The 17,785-nt window shown below is 48.4% G+C and overlaps 1 protein-coding gene across 2 annotated transcripts in view; it reads right to left on the bottom strand.

Annotated features, from left to right (window-relative positions):
• AHCTF1 (AT-hook containing transcription factor 1) overlaps nucleotides 1–17,785 on the bottom strand; it is a 648,646-nt gene that overhangs the window by 69,015 nt on the left and 561,846 nt on the right. For both annotated transcript variants that reach the window (XM_063917783.1, XM_063917782.1), the window contains exons 28-29: nucleotides 17,001–17,180; nucleotides 16,581–16,863 (exon numbers count right to left, since the gene is read on the bottom strand). In XM_063917783.1, the coding sequence (XP_063773853.1) occupies nucleotides 16,581–16,863; nucleotides 17,001–17,180 (463 nt within the window). The remainder of the gene's footprint in view (nucleotides 1–16,580; nucleotides 16,864–17,000; nucleotides 17,181–17,785) is intronic.

Raw genomic sequence — 17,785 nt, 5'->3', positions numbered from 1 at the left:
CTATTACAGGCAATCTGCTCCGTCTCCACATCATTTTTCTCCTCATACATGTCGACACAAAAGTACCGACATACAGCACACACACAGGGAATGCTCTGATAGAGGACAGGACCCCACTAGCCCTTTGGGGAGACAGAGGGAGAGTTTGCCAGCACACACCAGAGCGCTATATATATATACAGGGATAACCTTATATAAGTGTTTTTCCCCTTATAGCTGCTGTATAGTTAATACTGCGCCTAATTTGTGCCCCCCTCTCTTTTTTAACCCTTTCTGTAGTGTAGTGACTGCAGGGGAGAGCCAGGGAGCTTCCCTCCAACGGAGCTGTGAGGGAAAATGGCGCCAGTGTGCTGAGGAGATAGGCTCCGCCCCCTTATCGGCGGCCTTATCACCCGTTTTTTTATGTATTTTGGCAGGGGTTAAATGCATCCATATAGCCCAGGAGCTATATGTGATGCATTTTTTGCCATCCAAGGTGTTTATTATTGCGTCTCAGGGCGCCCCCCCCCAGCGCCCTGCACCCTCAGTGTGAAGTGTGCTGAGAGCAATGGCGCACAGCTGCAGAGCTGTGCGCTACCTTGTTGAAGACAGGACGTCTTCTGCCGCCGATTTTCCGGACCTCTTCTGCCTTCTGGCTCTGTAAGGGGGCCGGCGGCGCGGCTCTGGGACCCATCCAAGCTGGGCCTGTGATCGTCCCTCTGGAGCTTATGTCCAGTAGCCTAAGAAGCCCAATCCACTCTGCACGCAGGTGAGTTCGCTTCTTCTCCCCTTAGTCCCTCGATGCAGTGAGCCTGTTGCCAGCAGGTCTCACTGAAAATAAAAAACCTAAACTAAAACTTTCACTAAGAAGCTCAGGAGAGCCCCTAGTGTGCACCCTTCTCGTTCGGGCACAGAGATCTGAGGCTTGGAGGAGGGTCATAGGGGGAGGAGCCAGTGCACACCAGATAGTCCTAAAGCTTTCTTTAGATGTGCCCAGTCTCCTGCGGAGCCGCTATTCCCCATGGTCCTTACGGAGTCCCCAGCATCCACTTAGGACGTTAGAGAAAAAAATATTTCCCTTCCGGCTCAGGTACCTTCTCAGTAATATGCAAAACATCCCTAATGGCTTCAACCATCAACTGCACCCCTTTAGCAAGGGATGCATCCCCCTCTTGCATATCCACATCACCATCCCCTGTATCAGAGTCGGTATCAGTGTCAACTTGCATTATTTGGGCAAGTGTACATTTTTTAGGGTATGTAGGTGGGGTATGGGAGGGAGTAGGAGCTGAATTATGTAATTCCTCTACAGACTCTCTCAAAAACTGCGTCTCTTTCTCATTATGTGTCATCCTTCATGAAATCTGTGATATCATTCCCCTTAAAGAATCCACCCAAGGGGGTTCGGATTAGACAGGTTGGGAAAGCACATTGCAGTCCTGAGTACATGGGATAGACTCTTCAGGAGAAGATACCCACTCTGCAGCACAGGATACAGAGCCCTTCGACATGGTAATGTGGATAAATACACACACAGGAAAATGTCAGACACAGTTTCCCCCAGAGTATCTTCAGAGAGTCACAGAGTATAAGGAGCCAGCCACACAGCGCACCAGTAGGCAGTAAATACAGTAAAAGCCCGGTGGTGACGAGTAACCTTAATAGGGTAATCAGCTCTAAAATAACTCTCCCCCCTGTCAATAACACCCTGGCACCGCAGAGGTATGCTGGAGTTATGTGGAGGGCAGCGCTCCCTGTCAGCGTCTCCTTCTGATGATCTGCAGGGAGAAAATGGTGCTGGTGAGTGCTGGATCCACTCTGAGGAGAAGTCCCGCCCCTTGTAATTGAGCTTCTTCCCGCACTTAGTTGTTTATAATGGCCTGAGGTAATTTGCTGCTAACAGTGGGATTAGCCCATTAGCATCATGTGACCAGTGTAGGGTGAATGCGCTGGCCCAGGAAGCCCCTGACAGCGCCGTACACAGTGTGCCGCTGAGCCTTCCGGAGCGCAGCCTGTCCAAGCTGCGCTCACACCCGTGTCCTGCCATTCCCGCCGGTGACCCGCTTCCCGGGCCGCCGGCACTATACTCACCACTCTTTCCTCTGGCTCTGTTAGGGGGTGGCGGCCATGCTGGAGTGAGCGGTCGCCTCGTGGGCTTGCGATCAGCACCCTCAGGAGCTCAGTGTCCTGTCAGAGGAGATAAGAGAACCATTAACTTCTAGAGTTGGTTCCTACTCCCCCCCCCCCCCCCCCCCCCCCTAAGTCCCACGAAACAGGGAGGCTGTTGCCAGCAGCCTGCCTGTACCTAACTCAGAAAAATAATAAAACCAGAAAAACTAAGAGCTCCCCTAGCTGTGACCGACTCCTCCAGGCACATTTTCTAAACTGAGTCTGGTAAGAGGGGCTTAGAGGAAGGAGCCAGGCCACTCTATTAAACTTTTAAAGTGCCAATGGCTCCCAAAGGACCCGTCTATACCTTATGGTACTAAATGGACCCCAGCATCCTCTAGGACGTAAGACAAATAGGCTGTCATAACGGCCATCGCCTTCATGAAGATGCAAGAGGCCGTGGCCAGGCCAAATGGCAGCGCTTGAAAGTTCAGGTTGCCAATATCAATACACAGATACTGCTGGTGAGAAGTGGCAATAGGAATATGCAGATACGCATCCTGAATATACAGAGAAACCATGTAGTCCCCTTGCTCCAGAGCCAGAACTATTAACCGTAAAGTTTCCGTACAAAACTTGGACACCCTCACAAACTTGTTCAGATATTTGTGGCTGAGGATGGGTCAGTGGGACCCGATGGGTTTTTGGACCAAAAACAGGGTCAGCCCCTCTGTGCAGAGGAACCACCACAAATCACTCCTGAGTGTAGTAGAGAACAGACTACATTTTGCAATGTGTGCACCATTATCGGGTCTGCTGGAAGGCCTGTGGGGAAGAACTGGTGACGGGGGTGTCCCTTGAACGAGATGGTGTACCCGTGAGAAACGACCTCTAGCACCCAGTCATCTGAAGTGGTAGTGTGCCAACCTTGTGCAATGTGCAGAAGTCTGCCTCCCACCCTGGGGTCCCCCAGGAGGAGGCCCGCCCCGTCAGGCTGCAGACTTGTCTGATTAAACAGCCGGCTGGCGTGTAGCCAAGGACTGTCTCATTAAGCAGCCGGTGTTTGGCCTTGGAAGGTTTGAGCAGACGAGATTATTTGGGGAATGACTGACCTTTTGCTTTCACCTGAGGCCGAAAGGAGTGAATAGTAGTGCTCTTTGCCTTCTGTGCAGGGTTATGCTGAGGAAGGAAAGCCGTTTTGGCAGAGGCCAAGGAGAAAACAATTTTGTTTAACTCTTCCTCAAAGAGTATGTCCCTTGTGAGTATTTCCAAAGTCTTCTTGGAATCTAAGTCCACTTTCCAAGGCTTCAGCCATAAAATAAGGCGTGCCAGAATGGATGTGGTTGACACCTTAGCGGCCAACACACACTCCTCAGAGGATGCTTCTTGACTATAAGAAGTAGTAGTTTTAATATGAGTCAGGTACTGTCGGCTTTCCTCATTTTTCTTCTAAAGCCTGTGCCCAGGCTTCTATAATCTTTGCGGCCCAAGAGGCCTATGAACAGCACCCATAAGGGAGTAAATAGATTTCAGGCAACCCTCAATACGTTTATCTGTCGATTCCTTCAGAGAGGTGACAGTCGTAACCGGTAAAGTGGAGGATACCACTAGACCAGAGATTTTCAACCTTTTACAACTTGCGGCACACTGAACAAGATTTAAATATTGCTAAGGCACATTCAAATATAATGGTGATGCATGGTTCAGTTGCGTGTCCTAGGATGTCATGTCGCAGCTTCTCCATAGGTAACGCATGAGCCACATCTCAGAAAGCCAGAAGACATTGCCCAGGCCCAAAATTAGAACTGGCACTGCAACCACTAAAGCCACCAGTATTGATAGTTACAGGGCATCAGAAGCGGCAAAGCACTGATAGACCTGGCTGTGCTTCTATGGCGGCACACCTGGAGACTGTTTAGGGCACACTAGTGTGCCACGGCACAGGGGTTGAAAAACACTGCACTAGACCATAGGTCTGCAAACTCGGTCCTCATTACCCCACACAGTGCATGTTTTGCAGGTAACCCAGCAATTACTCACAGACACATTTTAAAAGATCCGCAGGTGGAGTTAATTATTTCACTTGTGATTCTGTGAGGAGACCTGCAAAACATGCACTGTGTGGGGTAATGAGGACTGAGTTTGCAGACCTATGCACTAGACGGGTGACATGAGAATCTACAGGTGGTGGATTTTCTCACTTGTTACAAATTTCAGTAGGAACGCTGTAACGGGCCAAAGCACTTTTAGAGACTGGGAATTTCTTACCCAGTGTAGCCCAGGGTTCCCGTCAGAGTGGAGTAATTCAGCTTTAACCACCTGCTGCTTTTTAACCACTTTTTTGCCCAAAACCTGCTCAGAAATGGTCGGGGAGGGCGGACATTGCGTCTTTAGTTTTTAGAGCCAGGACAGCTGGCAGGTACACAGGGAAGGTCTGGGGGCGATGATTTACACTCATCAGCGGCTGCTATTGTCTGGGGGATCCTGCCATGCTGACCGATCAGCAATGATCGGCAGCACGGCAACACTGGGGGCTGGGTGCTGGAAGGCAGAGGAACCTTTCGGTCCCTCAGAGCAGCAGCGGAGGAAAGTTTCCCTTCCCTGCCGCTGCTAACACTGTTTATCTGACTAGTCGCACCCTGTGCGACCTGGTCAGATATATCCCTTGCAGGCATGTCGCATCTGATGCGACAAAGCCAGGCAAGCGGTTAAACATATCAGTTTTCTTTGCCAGAGTAGTGGATTCCTCCTCATAGGGACGAGAGTATTATACTCCCGTTATGTAAATCACTAGTGAGGTCACACCTTGAATACTGTGTACAATTCTGGGCACCGTACTACAAGAAGGATATCCTGGAGCTTGAAAAGGTACAGAGGAGGGCGACCAAACTAATTAAGGGCATGGAGACGATGGAATACAAGGAAAGGCTTGAAAGACTAGGCATGTTTACATTGGAAAAGCGGAGACTAAGAGGGGATATGATCAACATCTACAAATATATAAGGGGACAATACACAGAGCTTGCGCTGGATCTGTTTTTGGTTAGATCAACACAGAGGACTCGTGGACACTCGCTCAGGTTAGAGGAGAGGAGATTCCGCACAATACGGCGTAAAGGCTTTTTCACGGTAAGGACAATGTGTGTGTGGAATTCCCTGCCCAAGGGAGTTGTAATGGCGGAATCTGTCAACACCTTTAAGAATGGGTTAGATAAATTCCTAATGAATAAGGATACCCAGGGGTATGGTGCATAGTCATGCATTATAGTTACTATAAATAGGGATAAAATGCAACGGCTGACAGCAGCATCAGTCAGAAATTTTAGTCAAATCATCATGCATAGGAGACCACAAATAGGTTGAACTCGATGGACAATTGTCTTTTTTCAACCTCAGATACTATGTTACTATGTGTGAGCTGAAGGATATGCTTAATAGCATCCACAAGGGCAGGGACATCTAAAGACAAAGGGAAGTCCTCCTCTGCAACACAGGAGTCTGTGTCAGAAAGAGCCATGTGCTCCCCCTCCTCTTCTGATAAGACATCAGACAGCACTGTAGATTGTGAGGATGAGGTAGCCCGCTTAGAAAGACTAGAGACACCTTTCTGTCCTATGGAAGCCTTTTGCCTTGTCAGAGACTGATTTAGTTGCTGCAGCTGAGTAGATAAATTATCCACAAAAGACTGAGTAACCACGGGAACCACATTAAGGTGTAAAACCACAGGCGGACACATAGGGGGCGCAAGGCGGTCTACCAGGGAACCCAGAAGTGTTGAAAAGGCAGCCCATGGGGGCTCCTGTACAGGGGCAAGAGCAGTAGACTACTGGGAGCTGTACAACAAACAGCACACAGACCGTCATGTAACATGTCCTCCTCAGATAAACCGGATGAACACACACTGCAGGAAAGTAATACAGCGGCTACAGCCTGTTTGCGCCCTTTTTTGTTAAGACATTGTAGCATAACAAATGAGCAAGTATAGTACAATCAATGAAGGGTATAAAGGTACAGGGAATTATGTGACTGTAACAGATCTAATATACTTATATAACTCCATATAGTTAGCAACCCAAACAGCACCTGAGCTCAAGGGATGAACAGCAGTGATAGATATCTGGGATACCCTTGAAAGTTAAACGAAACAGCAGAAACAAGGCACACGGTCACATTCAATCCAGAAAATTATACACGAATACTGCAATGGACCCTTATATCACTAACACAGCCCTATGAGGCAGGTAGGATAATGCAGAAACTTGTACAATATAACTGCAGAGAACACACATCAACTGACACGACCTTGTGAGGCCGGCAGGATAATGCAAGTGGTGTAAAAACCTGTTCTGTATAGGTGTTTTTATAGGGAGACTTTGCCCAGCAATCCTGAACACCTGCTGCTGCTATGCTGTGCAATGGCTGCCCGGTCTCTGTAAGGGAGAGTAACGCAGCTCCAGGGCGGGAAATCTGCTTGAGATGGCGCCCAGAGCCGGGAGAGAGGCTACAGGTCAAGCGTCCCCTCCCCTATGCTGGTCCTCAACCCCAGGTACAGCGGGCCTTACTAAGCAGGTGTTAATACACCTAGACATGTGTCCTTCAGCCCTGGTTGTCCAGTGGGGTCCCTGCTCGCAGACCTTGTCCACACCAGCATTCTAGGGAGATGGACCGCGGAGGATCGCAAATTAAAGGCGAGTCCCACGAGAAGTCCCTCTTAACTGCCCCTGTGTCGCCCGTGCAACCCTGGGAAACGGTCCACAGCAGTGCCTGAAGCAATGGAGGTCCCTGACGCAAGTACCCGGCCTCAACAAGTGGAAGTATGCGGAGCCTGCATGGGGGTAATGGCGCAACAGCGCTGAAGTCAGCCGGACTTACAGCGCTGCTAGCTCTAAGAAAAATCCAGTAAAAGTTGAAGAAAAATAAAAAGCTTTCAGGGCTGCATGAGCAGCCCACTGTTTAGGGCGCCTGCTATGCTGCAGGCACCAACTGAGCTACCAGTGCCTGGAGGCGGGGTTATAGAGGAGGGAAGCTATGCATGCTGGGACAGCTAAAGCTTTGACTGTTGGTGCCCGGATGCCTCATCCATCACTACACCCCAATGTTCCCTGTGGAACCCTATGTACCCTGCTGCGAAAAATTTTTCATTAATAAGCAAAAGAATCTGTCCAAACAGTGAGGTATACATACTGGCACCCTAGAAATACACCACTAAGAATGATTGGTGGATAGCCACCCAGATCATCTGGACAAAATCTCCACTAGTACGGACTATTGAGGTTGTATGCCGAGAAGGATACTTAGTGAGTTTGTAAAGAAACTAGTCATGTCTCACCTTTGTCCAACAGATTGTCTGCAGTGAAGAAAAGTAAATCCAAACTCAGAAACAGCTCATGACATCATAAGACTGCACTACTTGTGAAAAAACAGCAACTCCTTAACATGCAGAACTCTGACCACAGCGAAGGCTACACATTCACTAAGGAGGAATAGCACAGACTCAAGCTAGACTGATTGTCTATACACAGTGCACACTAGCAAACCTAGTGTAGAAGAACCAGTGATTACACCAGTGTATAAGGGTGTTACACAAGCAACTTCTGACGTTAAGAGTGCAGAAAAATCATACCAGACCAGGATGACTACAATGAATCTGTCAGAATTAAAAAGAATGTAACTTAGAGAACAGTGGTGCCGATACTGCAGCAGGTGAACTAGATGACTATTCATGCAAGTTAAAGGAAACCCATAACATACATATTTTGTATAGCAGACCCAGAACCCAAAGAATGCAAGGGTTGTTGTGCATATTATTTTATCATACACTAGCGACCCGCCCCATCTTAGCATGGGAGCAATATTTAATTTACACGTACTACAACCTATATTTGCTGTCCATCTCGCCATAATGGTAATACAATATATACATTTTAATAAAAGAGCTCCTCAAAAAGAGATGTGTTCAGACCACAACAGACGCATTTACTATGGGTGAGCCCCGTGTAAACTCTCACGACGGCCATGCATGCGCCTATGATTGTTCCAGCGCTCCAGACATTTTTTATTTTACTTGCTTCACTAAAATGGTAAATGCAGGTGAAGGAGGAGCATTCTCCAGTGTGGTAAATAGCCTGGACCATCTCTTGCATCTTGGGGACATCATTATATAATTTCTTAGTAAATGAGATGCACACATGGGTGTAAATGGGATTAAACCCCATCAGCACCATACAGGCTGCGCATTTGCACTTTGCCTGGCAACAGAGGTTGGAAACAGATATATAGGTCAGGCTGGGGAGATGTATACATGTCCCAGATGTGTGCAGCTAGGTCAGGGTGTTACACCTCCCACTCAAAATCTTTATTCCCCTCCTGTCTATCGAGGATTTTTTCCATCTAAGTGACCAGCGCACCCATGTTACATTGCTCTGTTCCCAAAGGAACTGACTGCCAGATCAATTCCATGAGTAGAGATCAGACAGCTAGGCTGCAGGGTTACCCTTCCTCTGCCCTGCCCAGCACCATACTCCTACTACTATGTATAACTGCTGCTTATATGGTCAGATACAGGGGCAAGCACATATATGCTGGCATATACAGTAAGATAAGCGATTTATCACATAAGCAGAGTGATTGGAGCCAGCGTGCCTCCCTCAACACACATCTTATATGTCCACTTATTTGTATCAATCGCAATAGCTAGTGTTTTAGTGTGTGCTCTGTACAGCAAGGAGATAGACAATGCGTGGTGCCCAGGGGAAAGAAGACTTATGAATGCCCTTTGCCAGGCAGAAGTTGCACATACATAGAGGGAAAAGAGACCGTGAAGCTGATGCTGATCATTCCTGCAGAACACCTACTGCAGTAACACTCTTGGCCTCTGTGTGCAGTAGTGAGCAATAACGAGTTTTATGGTAAGAAATTACCTTTGTTAAAACTCTTTCTGCGAGGTACACTGGGCTCCACAAGGATTGGACAATGGGGTGTGGAGTAGGATCTTGATCCGAGGCACCAACAGGTTCAAAGCTTTGACTGTTCCCAGAATGCACAGCGCCGCCTCCTATATCACCCCGCCTCCCAGCACAGGAGTTCAGTTTTTAGTTAACCAGCCCAATGCAGTAGCAGGAAAAGAGACAACGGTTAGTAGCCACATACACCACACTCTCACGACAGGAGAAGTGTCAGCGAATAATGCCAAACCAACCCAAAGAAGCTAAGTGCGTCAGGGTGGGCGCCTTGTGGAGCCCAGTGTACCTCGCAGAAAGAGTTTTAACAAAAGTAAGTTCTTACCATAAAACTCGTTTTCTGCTGTGGAGTACACTGGGCTCCACAAGGATTGGACAATGGGGATGTCCTAAAGCAGTTCCTTATGGGAGGGGACGCATTGTAGCGGGCACAAGAACCCGGCGTCCAAAGGAAGCATCCTGGGAAGCGGCAGTATCGAAGGCATAGAACCTTATGAACGTGTTCCCTGAGGACCACGTAGCCGCCTTGCACAATTGATCAAGGGTCGCACCATGTTGGGCCGCCCAAGAAGGTCCAACAGACCGAGTAGAATGGGCCGTAATGTGAGCAGGAGCGGACAGACCAGCCCTCACATAAGCATGTGCAATCAGCATTCTAATCCATCTGGCCAGAGTCTGCTTATGAGCAGGCCAGCCACGTTTGTGAAATCCAAACAAAACAAAGAGAATCAGATTTTCAAATAGAAGCAGTTCTCTTCACATAGATACAGAGAGCCCGTACCACATCCAAAGACCGCTCTTTGGGAGACAAATCAGGAGAGACAAAGGCCGAAACCACAATCTCCTGATTAAGGTGGAACGAAGAAACCACCTAAGGTAAATATCTGGGACGAGTCCTAAGAACAGCCCTGTCACGGTGAAAAATCAGATATGGGGAACTACAAGACAAGGCACCCAGACCCGACACTCTTCTAGCAGAGGCAATAGCCAGTAAGAACACCACCTTAAGGGAAAGCCACTTAAGGTCAGCTGAACCAAGAGGTTCAAATGGAGGCTCCTGCAACGCCTCCAAAACCACCGACAAGTCCCAAGGAGCCACAGGCGGAACATAGGGAGGTTGGATATGCAACACACCCTGAGTGAAAGTATGAACATCAGGTAAAGTCGCAATTTTTCTCTGAAACCACACAGACAAAGCAGAAATATGAACCTTGAGGGAGGCCAGACGCAGACCTAAATCTAGGCCTTGCTGCAGAAAAGCCAAAAGTTTGGCTGTACTAAACTTGGAAGCGTCATAATTGTTAGATGCGCACCAAAGTAGGAATGCCAGACCCTATGATAAATCCGAGCAGAAGCCGGTTTCCAGGCCCGCAACATAGTTTAATGACCCCTTCAGAAAACCCCTTAGCCCTCAAGACGGAAGCTTCAAGAGCCACGCCGTCAAAGATAGCCGGGTTAGGTCCTGGTAGACACAAGGGCCCTGAACGAGGAGGTCTGGGCGTTATGGAAGTAGAATTGGACGCTCTGACGATAGGCCCTGCAGGTCTGAGAACCAGTGCCGTCTGGGCCACGCTGGAGCTATGAGAAGCAGATTTCATTTTTCTTGCTTGAACTTCCGAATTACCCTGGGCAGGAGTGACACCAGAGGGAACACATACGGCAGCCGAAACCTCCACGGCACCGCCAGCGCATCCACGAATGCTACTTGAGGATCCCTTGTCCTTGCTCCGAAGACCGGAACCTTGTGATTGTGTCGAGACGCCATCAGACCCACGTCTGGAAGACCCCACTTTTCCACGAGGAGTTGAAACACTTCTGGATGGAGGCCCCACTCGCCGCCATGCACATCCTGACGACTGAGAAAGTCCGCTTCCCAATTGAGGACTCCCGGAATGAATATTGCCGATATGGCCGGAAGATGGCGTTCTGCCCAACGTAGAATCCATGAGACTTCCTTCATTGCCAAACGGCTTTGAGTGCCGCCTTGATGATTTATGTAAGCCACTGTGGTGGCGTTGTCCGACTGTACTTGAACAGGACGGTTCTGATTTAAATGCTGGGCCAGGTTCAACGCACTGAAGACCGCCCGCAATTCCAGAATGTTGATCGGGAGGAGAGACTCCTCCTTGGTCCACCGACCCCGAAGAGTGTTGCTCCAGCACCACGCCCCAACCTCTTAGACTGGCATCCGTCGTCAACAGAATCCATAAGGGACAACCCCTGCACAATTGTTGGTCCCGGAGCCACCAGTGTAGCGACAGACGGACCTCCGGAGTCAAGAGGATCATTTGAGATCTGATCCGGTGAGGCAGGCCGTCCCACTTGGCTAGAATCAGCATCTGGAGGGGGCGAGAATGGAATTGAGCATACTCCACCATGTCGAATGCTGATACCATTAGGCCCAGCACCTGCATTGCTGAATGTATCGACACATGCGGACGAGAAAGGAAGCAACGAATCCTGTCCTGAATCTTCAGGACTTTCTCCTGAGACAAGAAGAACCTCTGGTTGTGAGTGTCCAACAAAGCTCCCAGGTGCATATCCAGATGACGCAGGAGAAGATCTGGGGAATTTGCCAGGATTAACAAGTCGTCCAGTTACGGCAGTATCCTGACCCCTTGACGGCGGAGTATCACCGTCATCACCGCCATAACTTTGGTGAAGACACGCGGAGCCGTTGTTAAACCAAAAGGTAACGCCCGAAACTGGTAATGAAGGTTGCCAATAGCGAACCTCAGGTATTGTTGATGAGACACTGCTATAGGATTATGCAGGTAAGCATTCTGTATGTCCAGGGAGACCATGTAGTCCCCAAGGCCAGAACTAGAGAGCGAAGGGTTTCCATACGGAACTTGGAAACCTTCACAAACCTGTTCAATGCCTTGAGGTTGAGAATGGGCCGGGAGGACCCATTCGGTTTTGGGACTAGAATGGGTCTAGCGGAGAATAGTACCCCCGGCTCCTCTGCACAAGAGGCACCTGTACTACGACTCCTGTATCCAGGAGAGTCTGTACCACCGAGTGTAGAGTTATTGCCTTTGTCTGGTCCAAAGGGACGTCTGTCTGGCAAAATCGATGAGGGGGTCGGTATTTGAAGGCTATGGCGTAACCTCGAGTGACGACTTCCCGTACCCAGGCATCTGAAGTGGTCTGCAACCATTCCTGGGTATACCCTAGAAGCCGGCCCCCCACCCTGGGATCCCCTAGGGGGAGGCCCGCCCCGTCATGCGGCAGGCTTATCGGTCTTGGCATCTGGCTGACGGGCAGCCCAGGCTCTTTTGGGATTCGGCTTACCAGGTTTGGAAGTGTGGGCCTGCTTATGTACCATAAGCAGGCCCGCCTGACCTTTTGCTTTACCTGAAGGACGAAAGGGGTGAAAGGACATACCTTTAGCCTTCGACACAGAAGGCGCGGTATTAGGCAGACAGGCAGTTTTGGCAGTAGCCATGTCAGCCACAATCTTATTTAAGTCCTCCCCAAACAGAATATCTTCCTTGAAAGGGAGTACCTCCAGGGTTTTTCTAGAGTCCAGATCCACAGACCAGGATCTCAGCCACAATATCCGGCGAGCCAAGACTGACGTAGTAGAGGCCTTGGCTGCTAGGATACTGGCATCCGAAGCCGCCTCTTTAATATAGCGAGAAGCTGTGACAATATATGACAAGCATTGTCTAGCATGGTCAGAAGAGATTTCAGCTTCTAACTCCAAGGCCCATGCTACAATAGCCTCTGCAGCCCATGTAACCGCAATATTGGGCCGTTGTGCAGCACCCGTGAGGGTGTAAATCACTTTCAGATTACCCTCCACACGTTTATCCGTAGGCTCTTTTAGAGACGTGACGGTAGTGACAGGCAGAGCTGAGGAAACCACCATCCTAGCCACATGTGAGTCTACTGGAGGAGACGTTTCCCAATTTTTAGACCGCTCTGGCGCGAGGGAATAGCGAGCCAGCATCTTCTTTTGAGGCACAAACTTCGTACCCGGGATTTCCCAGGGTTCCTGACGTATATCCACTGGGTGGTCAGAGTGAGGTAAAACTTGCTTAACCACCTTCTGACGCTTGAACCTATCTGGTTTCTTAGGAGGGACGGATGGCTCGGGATCATCCGTAATCTGCAGAATTAAATTTAATAGCCTCCAAAAGATCAGGAACATCCACATGTGAACTATCCTCCCCATCAGCCGTATCCGAGTCAGAACCTTAGGGGTCAGTAAATGTGCAGTCTTCATCAGACAAGGTGTCAGTGACAGCAGTGGATTGTGAGGAGATAAGTGCTCGCTTAGAGGACCACTTGGACTTAGGCGAGCGTTGGTCAGACTTTTTAGTAGTCAAGGACTGGTTCAACTTCTTTCATTGAGCAGATAAATCGTCCGCCCACGGTGGGTTAGCTGCAAGGACCACATACGGTTGTACCGGCATTGGGGGTCCCATAGGTGGAGTTTGTTTATGAACTAGCGTATGCAGAAGCGTGGAAAAAGCGGCCCACGGTGGGTCAGTATGTGCCTCCGTTGCCACAGTCCCACTGGGGGGCAAGGAGCCCCTAGAACCAGAGCTGCTATATTCTCCTCATATGGCCCCGTGACGTCAGCAACACCAGCAGTGTGTTCAGCCCCAGAACCGTTACCCTCAGAAGCAGACATGATATAACTTGCAGTATGAGGTTAACACAGTACAATTATCAGCAGCACTATACCTCTGAACCCAAACCCCTGTGCAGTGTAGTCAGCACTAGCAGAGATAAAGGAGAAATATGGTGACTAAATCAAAGAAAAATACGTAATACAGTATATCTTTGTGAAAATCCTATATTAAATAACACCTGACGCACCAAGCCCCCTCAGGTTATGGAATATAGGGATAGCAGGTTGAGTGAAAGACACAAAATGGACACCACTCAGCTATCAAATGCACACACAGAAAGTCACAGTTTGTACAATGCAGAGGTTATTACTGACAATAATTCTGCACTGGACTAGCTTACACAGCTATATAACAATAGATATAACAGTACACAGTAAGAACTGGATGTATATCACAGGGTAATTGTACTATAAAACCCTGACTAAGTGCACTCTTTCTTAACTATCACTGTCTAAAAAGGCAGGTAGAATACTTAAGTGTCATGTAAAGGCACAGCGCTGACAACCAGGCGGCTTTACATAGGAGGATTTGCCCAAGCAGTCCCAGGAACAGTGAGCTGAGGGATAATAGCGCCGCAGACACTGACAGGGAGTGAGGAAAAGACAGATATGCAGCTCCAGGGCGGGAACACTTGCTAGAAATGGCGCCCTGAGGCAGGGGGAAGGGCTTCAGGTCTAAGCCTTATCCCCTCTGCTGGCAAAACCACTGGGTACTGTGGGCGATATAAGAATTGGTTTAGAGAGAAAACCTGACCTGCGCCCATGCCCTGGTGATCTAGTGGGATCGCCTGTACTGCCACAGTGTCCACCGCCAGCGCGCGCAGCCCACCTCCTACTGACCGCGCCGGATCGCGATAAAGACCGGGTCCCGCAAGCGGGACCCACTTACGAGCCCCAGCCGTGTGTGTCTAATGTGAAGAAAACCGGAGCCTCCGCTGTAGGTACCCGGCAACCAGGGCTCGGGAGTGTACAGCGCCGCTGGGGAGAGCTGGAGCTGCAGCAGTGAATGTCACAAGACATTTACCACCGCTGCTGCCCTTGAAGTCTTCACTTTTTACCTCATAAAAAGCTTTTCTTTGGGCTGCTTGTAGCAGCCCCACTGTTAAGTGCCTGCTTACTGCTGCACCAAGTTACAAAACTGAGCTCCTGTGCTGGGAGGCGGGGTGATATAGGAGGCGGCGCTGTGCATTCTGGGAACAGTCAAAGCTTTGAGCCTGTTGGTGCCTCGGATCAAGATCCTACTCTACACCCCATTATCCAATCCTTGTGGAGCCCAGTGTACCCCGCAGCAAAAACTATTCTTCTCTCACTGAAATAGTCACTGTTTAGATCCCTTTTGTCATAAATTAATGTATCATACATCTAAACCTTCCTCAACAAATGCTCTATGAAACTGAATACTGCACGAAACTCCGTCCAGCAGTTCTGGACTTTATTTTATATACCTGAGACCCAGTACAATATGACTGCAGGCTGAGCCTCAGCAGTGGTTTACAGCAAAGGAGAAAGAGACACATATGCCAGATACCATAATAAAGGACACTGAGTTACCTGAAGCTCAGTATACCCATCAATTCCATGGTTACTTGCACCTGGCTCCTGTGTCTATGCCCTCCGTAGAGACCTAAAAACGCAAGCAGTCCGAGTACAATAGAATATACTGTATATATGTCTACAGTTGCACATTACTTCTGAATGAGAATAGCACAGACCAGAAGCACAAGATACAGATTGTTTTTACAGGCTAACACATAAAATGGAACAGGAGAAGAATCTGACAACCCCCTCAATGTAAGGGAAGGGGGGGGGGGGGGCATAATCCTCCTTGGGCTGGATCCCGGCATCAAGAAAGTAAGGTGACAATTCCTGCACCTTGTCTGTCTCCCAAGGAAGCATGGGGAGAACCAACAAACTCCACATAGCTAGGTCTGAAGAGCTCAGTTTGCTTGCACACAGGCAGCTGCAGACAACACAATCAGCTAAGCTAAATCACGTGGGCACAAACACGAGTGACCTTTCTTTAACAGAGAAATCAATGAGTGCAGCCCCAGTTTACAGGAATCCTAGGGTACCTGACCTCACACGCACTCCTCATTTTATAAAGAGGGGTGCCTTGGCTTAACCCGCAAGATGGTGGCGCCATGCTGAGCCGGCATGGCAACCTCTAGAAGGGCAAGAGTCAGCCGGCTGAGAGTAGAGGTGGGCTCTGGAATGGATCCTGATCAGGGGGAGTCAGGGAGTGAACACAGTTCACTTCTCCAGTAGACTGGTGGCAGTGCTGATCTTCATAGCTGCCAGATCTCATTATGTGTGCAGCATACATCACATACTACCTAAAAATTTCAGAAGCTTTACAAATATAAAAAATTATCTAAAATCACAGGGCCGCTAATGAAAACAGCCCAGCTTACATGGGCACTTAAACAGTGAAAGACCATGGGTTGCAGATGGGAGGAGCTACTCTTAATGTTATACTATTCTAAGTGCTAGCTCCTACAGTCCACTCAAGCAACCCCATGGTCCAGAGTTCTCCATCTTGGATAAAATAAATTACATTTCCAACCGTAGGCATATTTCTTTATTCGGTTAAAATGATTAGTTTGAAGATGTGCTCAGAACAAAACAGAAGGGTTAAACACACTAAACTAGAGCTTATAAAGGACAGCATTCAATTGTCCCCTGAGGTAGTGAGCTGAAAAAAGCAGCTTGGGAGCCCAAATGGGACTTTTCGCGTCACGCCCATTAATTTAGTCAGGGTTAGCAGAGATAAAAAAGATCAACTGAGTAATGCCCCACTATCTCAAGTCACTTTAGACGGAAGATCGGACGCAATATAACAATTGAATACCGCTCAAAGAAGAAGAAAAGAAAAATCCAACACAACAACATACCTCTCTCTTCTGGTTCCATGACTTCCAAGTCCTCAGGTGTGGCAGCATCATGATACTCCAACGTTGTCTGATCAGACTTTGCAGACACATTGCTTGCATCTTTAGTGGCCTCTATTTGACTTGGGCTCTCATCCTGGACAACAGATGAAGACACATCCATTTCCTCGCTGTCTTTTGTGAAAGTGTTGTGTGTAAATGTTGCCAAGCTCTCTGCCCAAGAATTATCTTGGGAATATTTCCGTTTAGGGGAGGATGTTGGCAGATCTCGATCAGGTGTTAAAATCTGTTGTGGTAAAATAGAGTACTTCTAATTAATACAGGACTTTGAGCACGAGACACACAGGGAAACTAATTCATTTCAATTCTCTCAGTCATTTTCATTTTGAATGTTTGCTATATACAGCATATTAACATACTTACCCCTTTGGTATATTTTATATTAATTTGATCCATAAAAGAGATTTTGGTTTCCTTGGATTGCAAAGAAGGCGCAACCGATCTCCCGGGAGATACAGAAGGAGAAGCTAGAGGAGTGGACCTTAGTATAGATTGAGGAGTATGTGCAATAAAAGCTGCGCTTGCAGCCAAGGCCTTTGCTTTCTGCAGAGAAAAATTAAAATGCACCATCAGGGTTAAACTTTAAATTCAGTAAGAAAAGCCAACAAATAACAGCATTGCTCAGAACAAAACAAGTACCCATCACTTAGGTTCATGGAGAAAAAGGATTTTTGGTTTCTTACAACTGAATCCTTTATTTTGAATCAAGTTGGGGGACCCTGGACCATGGGATTCTAGAATGGGGACTACAAGAACGGAACAGTAAATTACAAACTGTAGCTTTAAATCTTAAAATCCTACCCTCTACGGGCTGGGTATGAGATCCAGGCAGGGAGGATGCAGAAAGTCAGAGTACAGATAGTGGCATCCCAACACTTTTTAAAAAGGTAAGCTAACCCACCCTGCAGCCTATCCTTAACCCTCCCTACCAGCAGCGCAACCCTAACCCACACCTTCCATAGCCTAACCCTAATCCTTCTAGTGCCTAACCCTCCCCCTAGCGCAAGTGAACCCTACACCTCCACGGCATACTTCTGTTTGGGATTTTTAGCGTTGCTATTCTCAGCGTCGTCAGGATTCCAGCGCCGGTATTCTGACCACAGGTATCTACGTTGGAATTCCAACTACATACCCCCTCTGCAACCCCA

This window comes from Pseudophryne corroboree, chromosome 4 (genome assembly GCF_028390025.1).
Source record: "Pseudophryne corroboree isolate aPseCor3 chromosome 4, aPseCor3.hap2, whole genome shotgun sequence".
NCBI lineage: Eukaryota > Metazoa > Chordata > Amphibia > Anura > Myobatrachidae > Pseudophryne > Pseudophryne corroboree.
The sequence above is the reverse complement of the archived record's forward strand: the minus strand, read 5'-3'. Positions and strand labels throughout refer to the sequence as shown.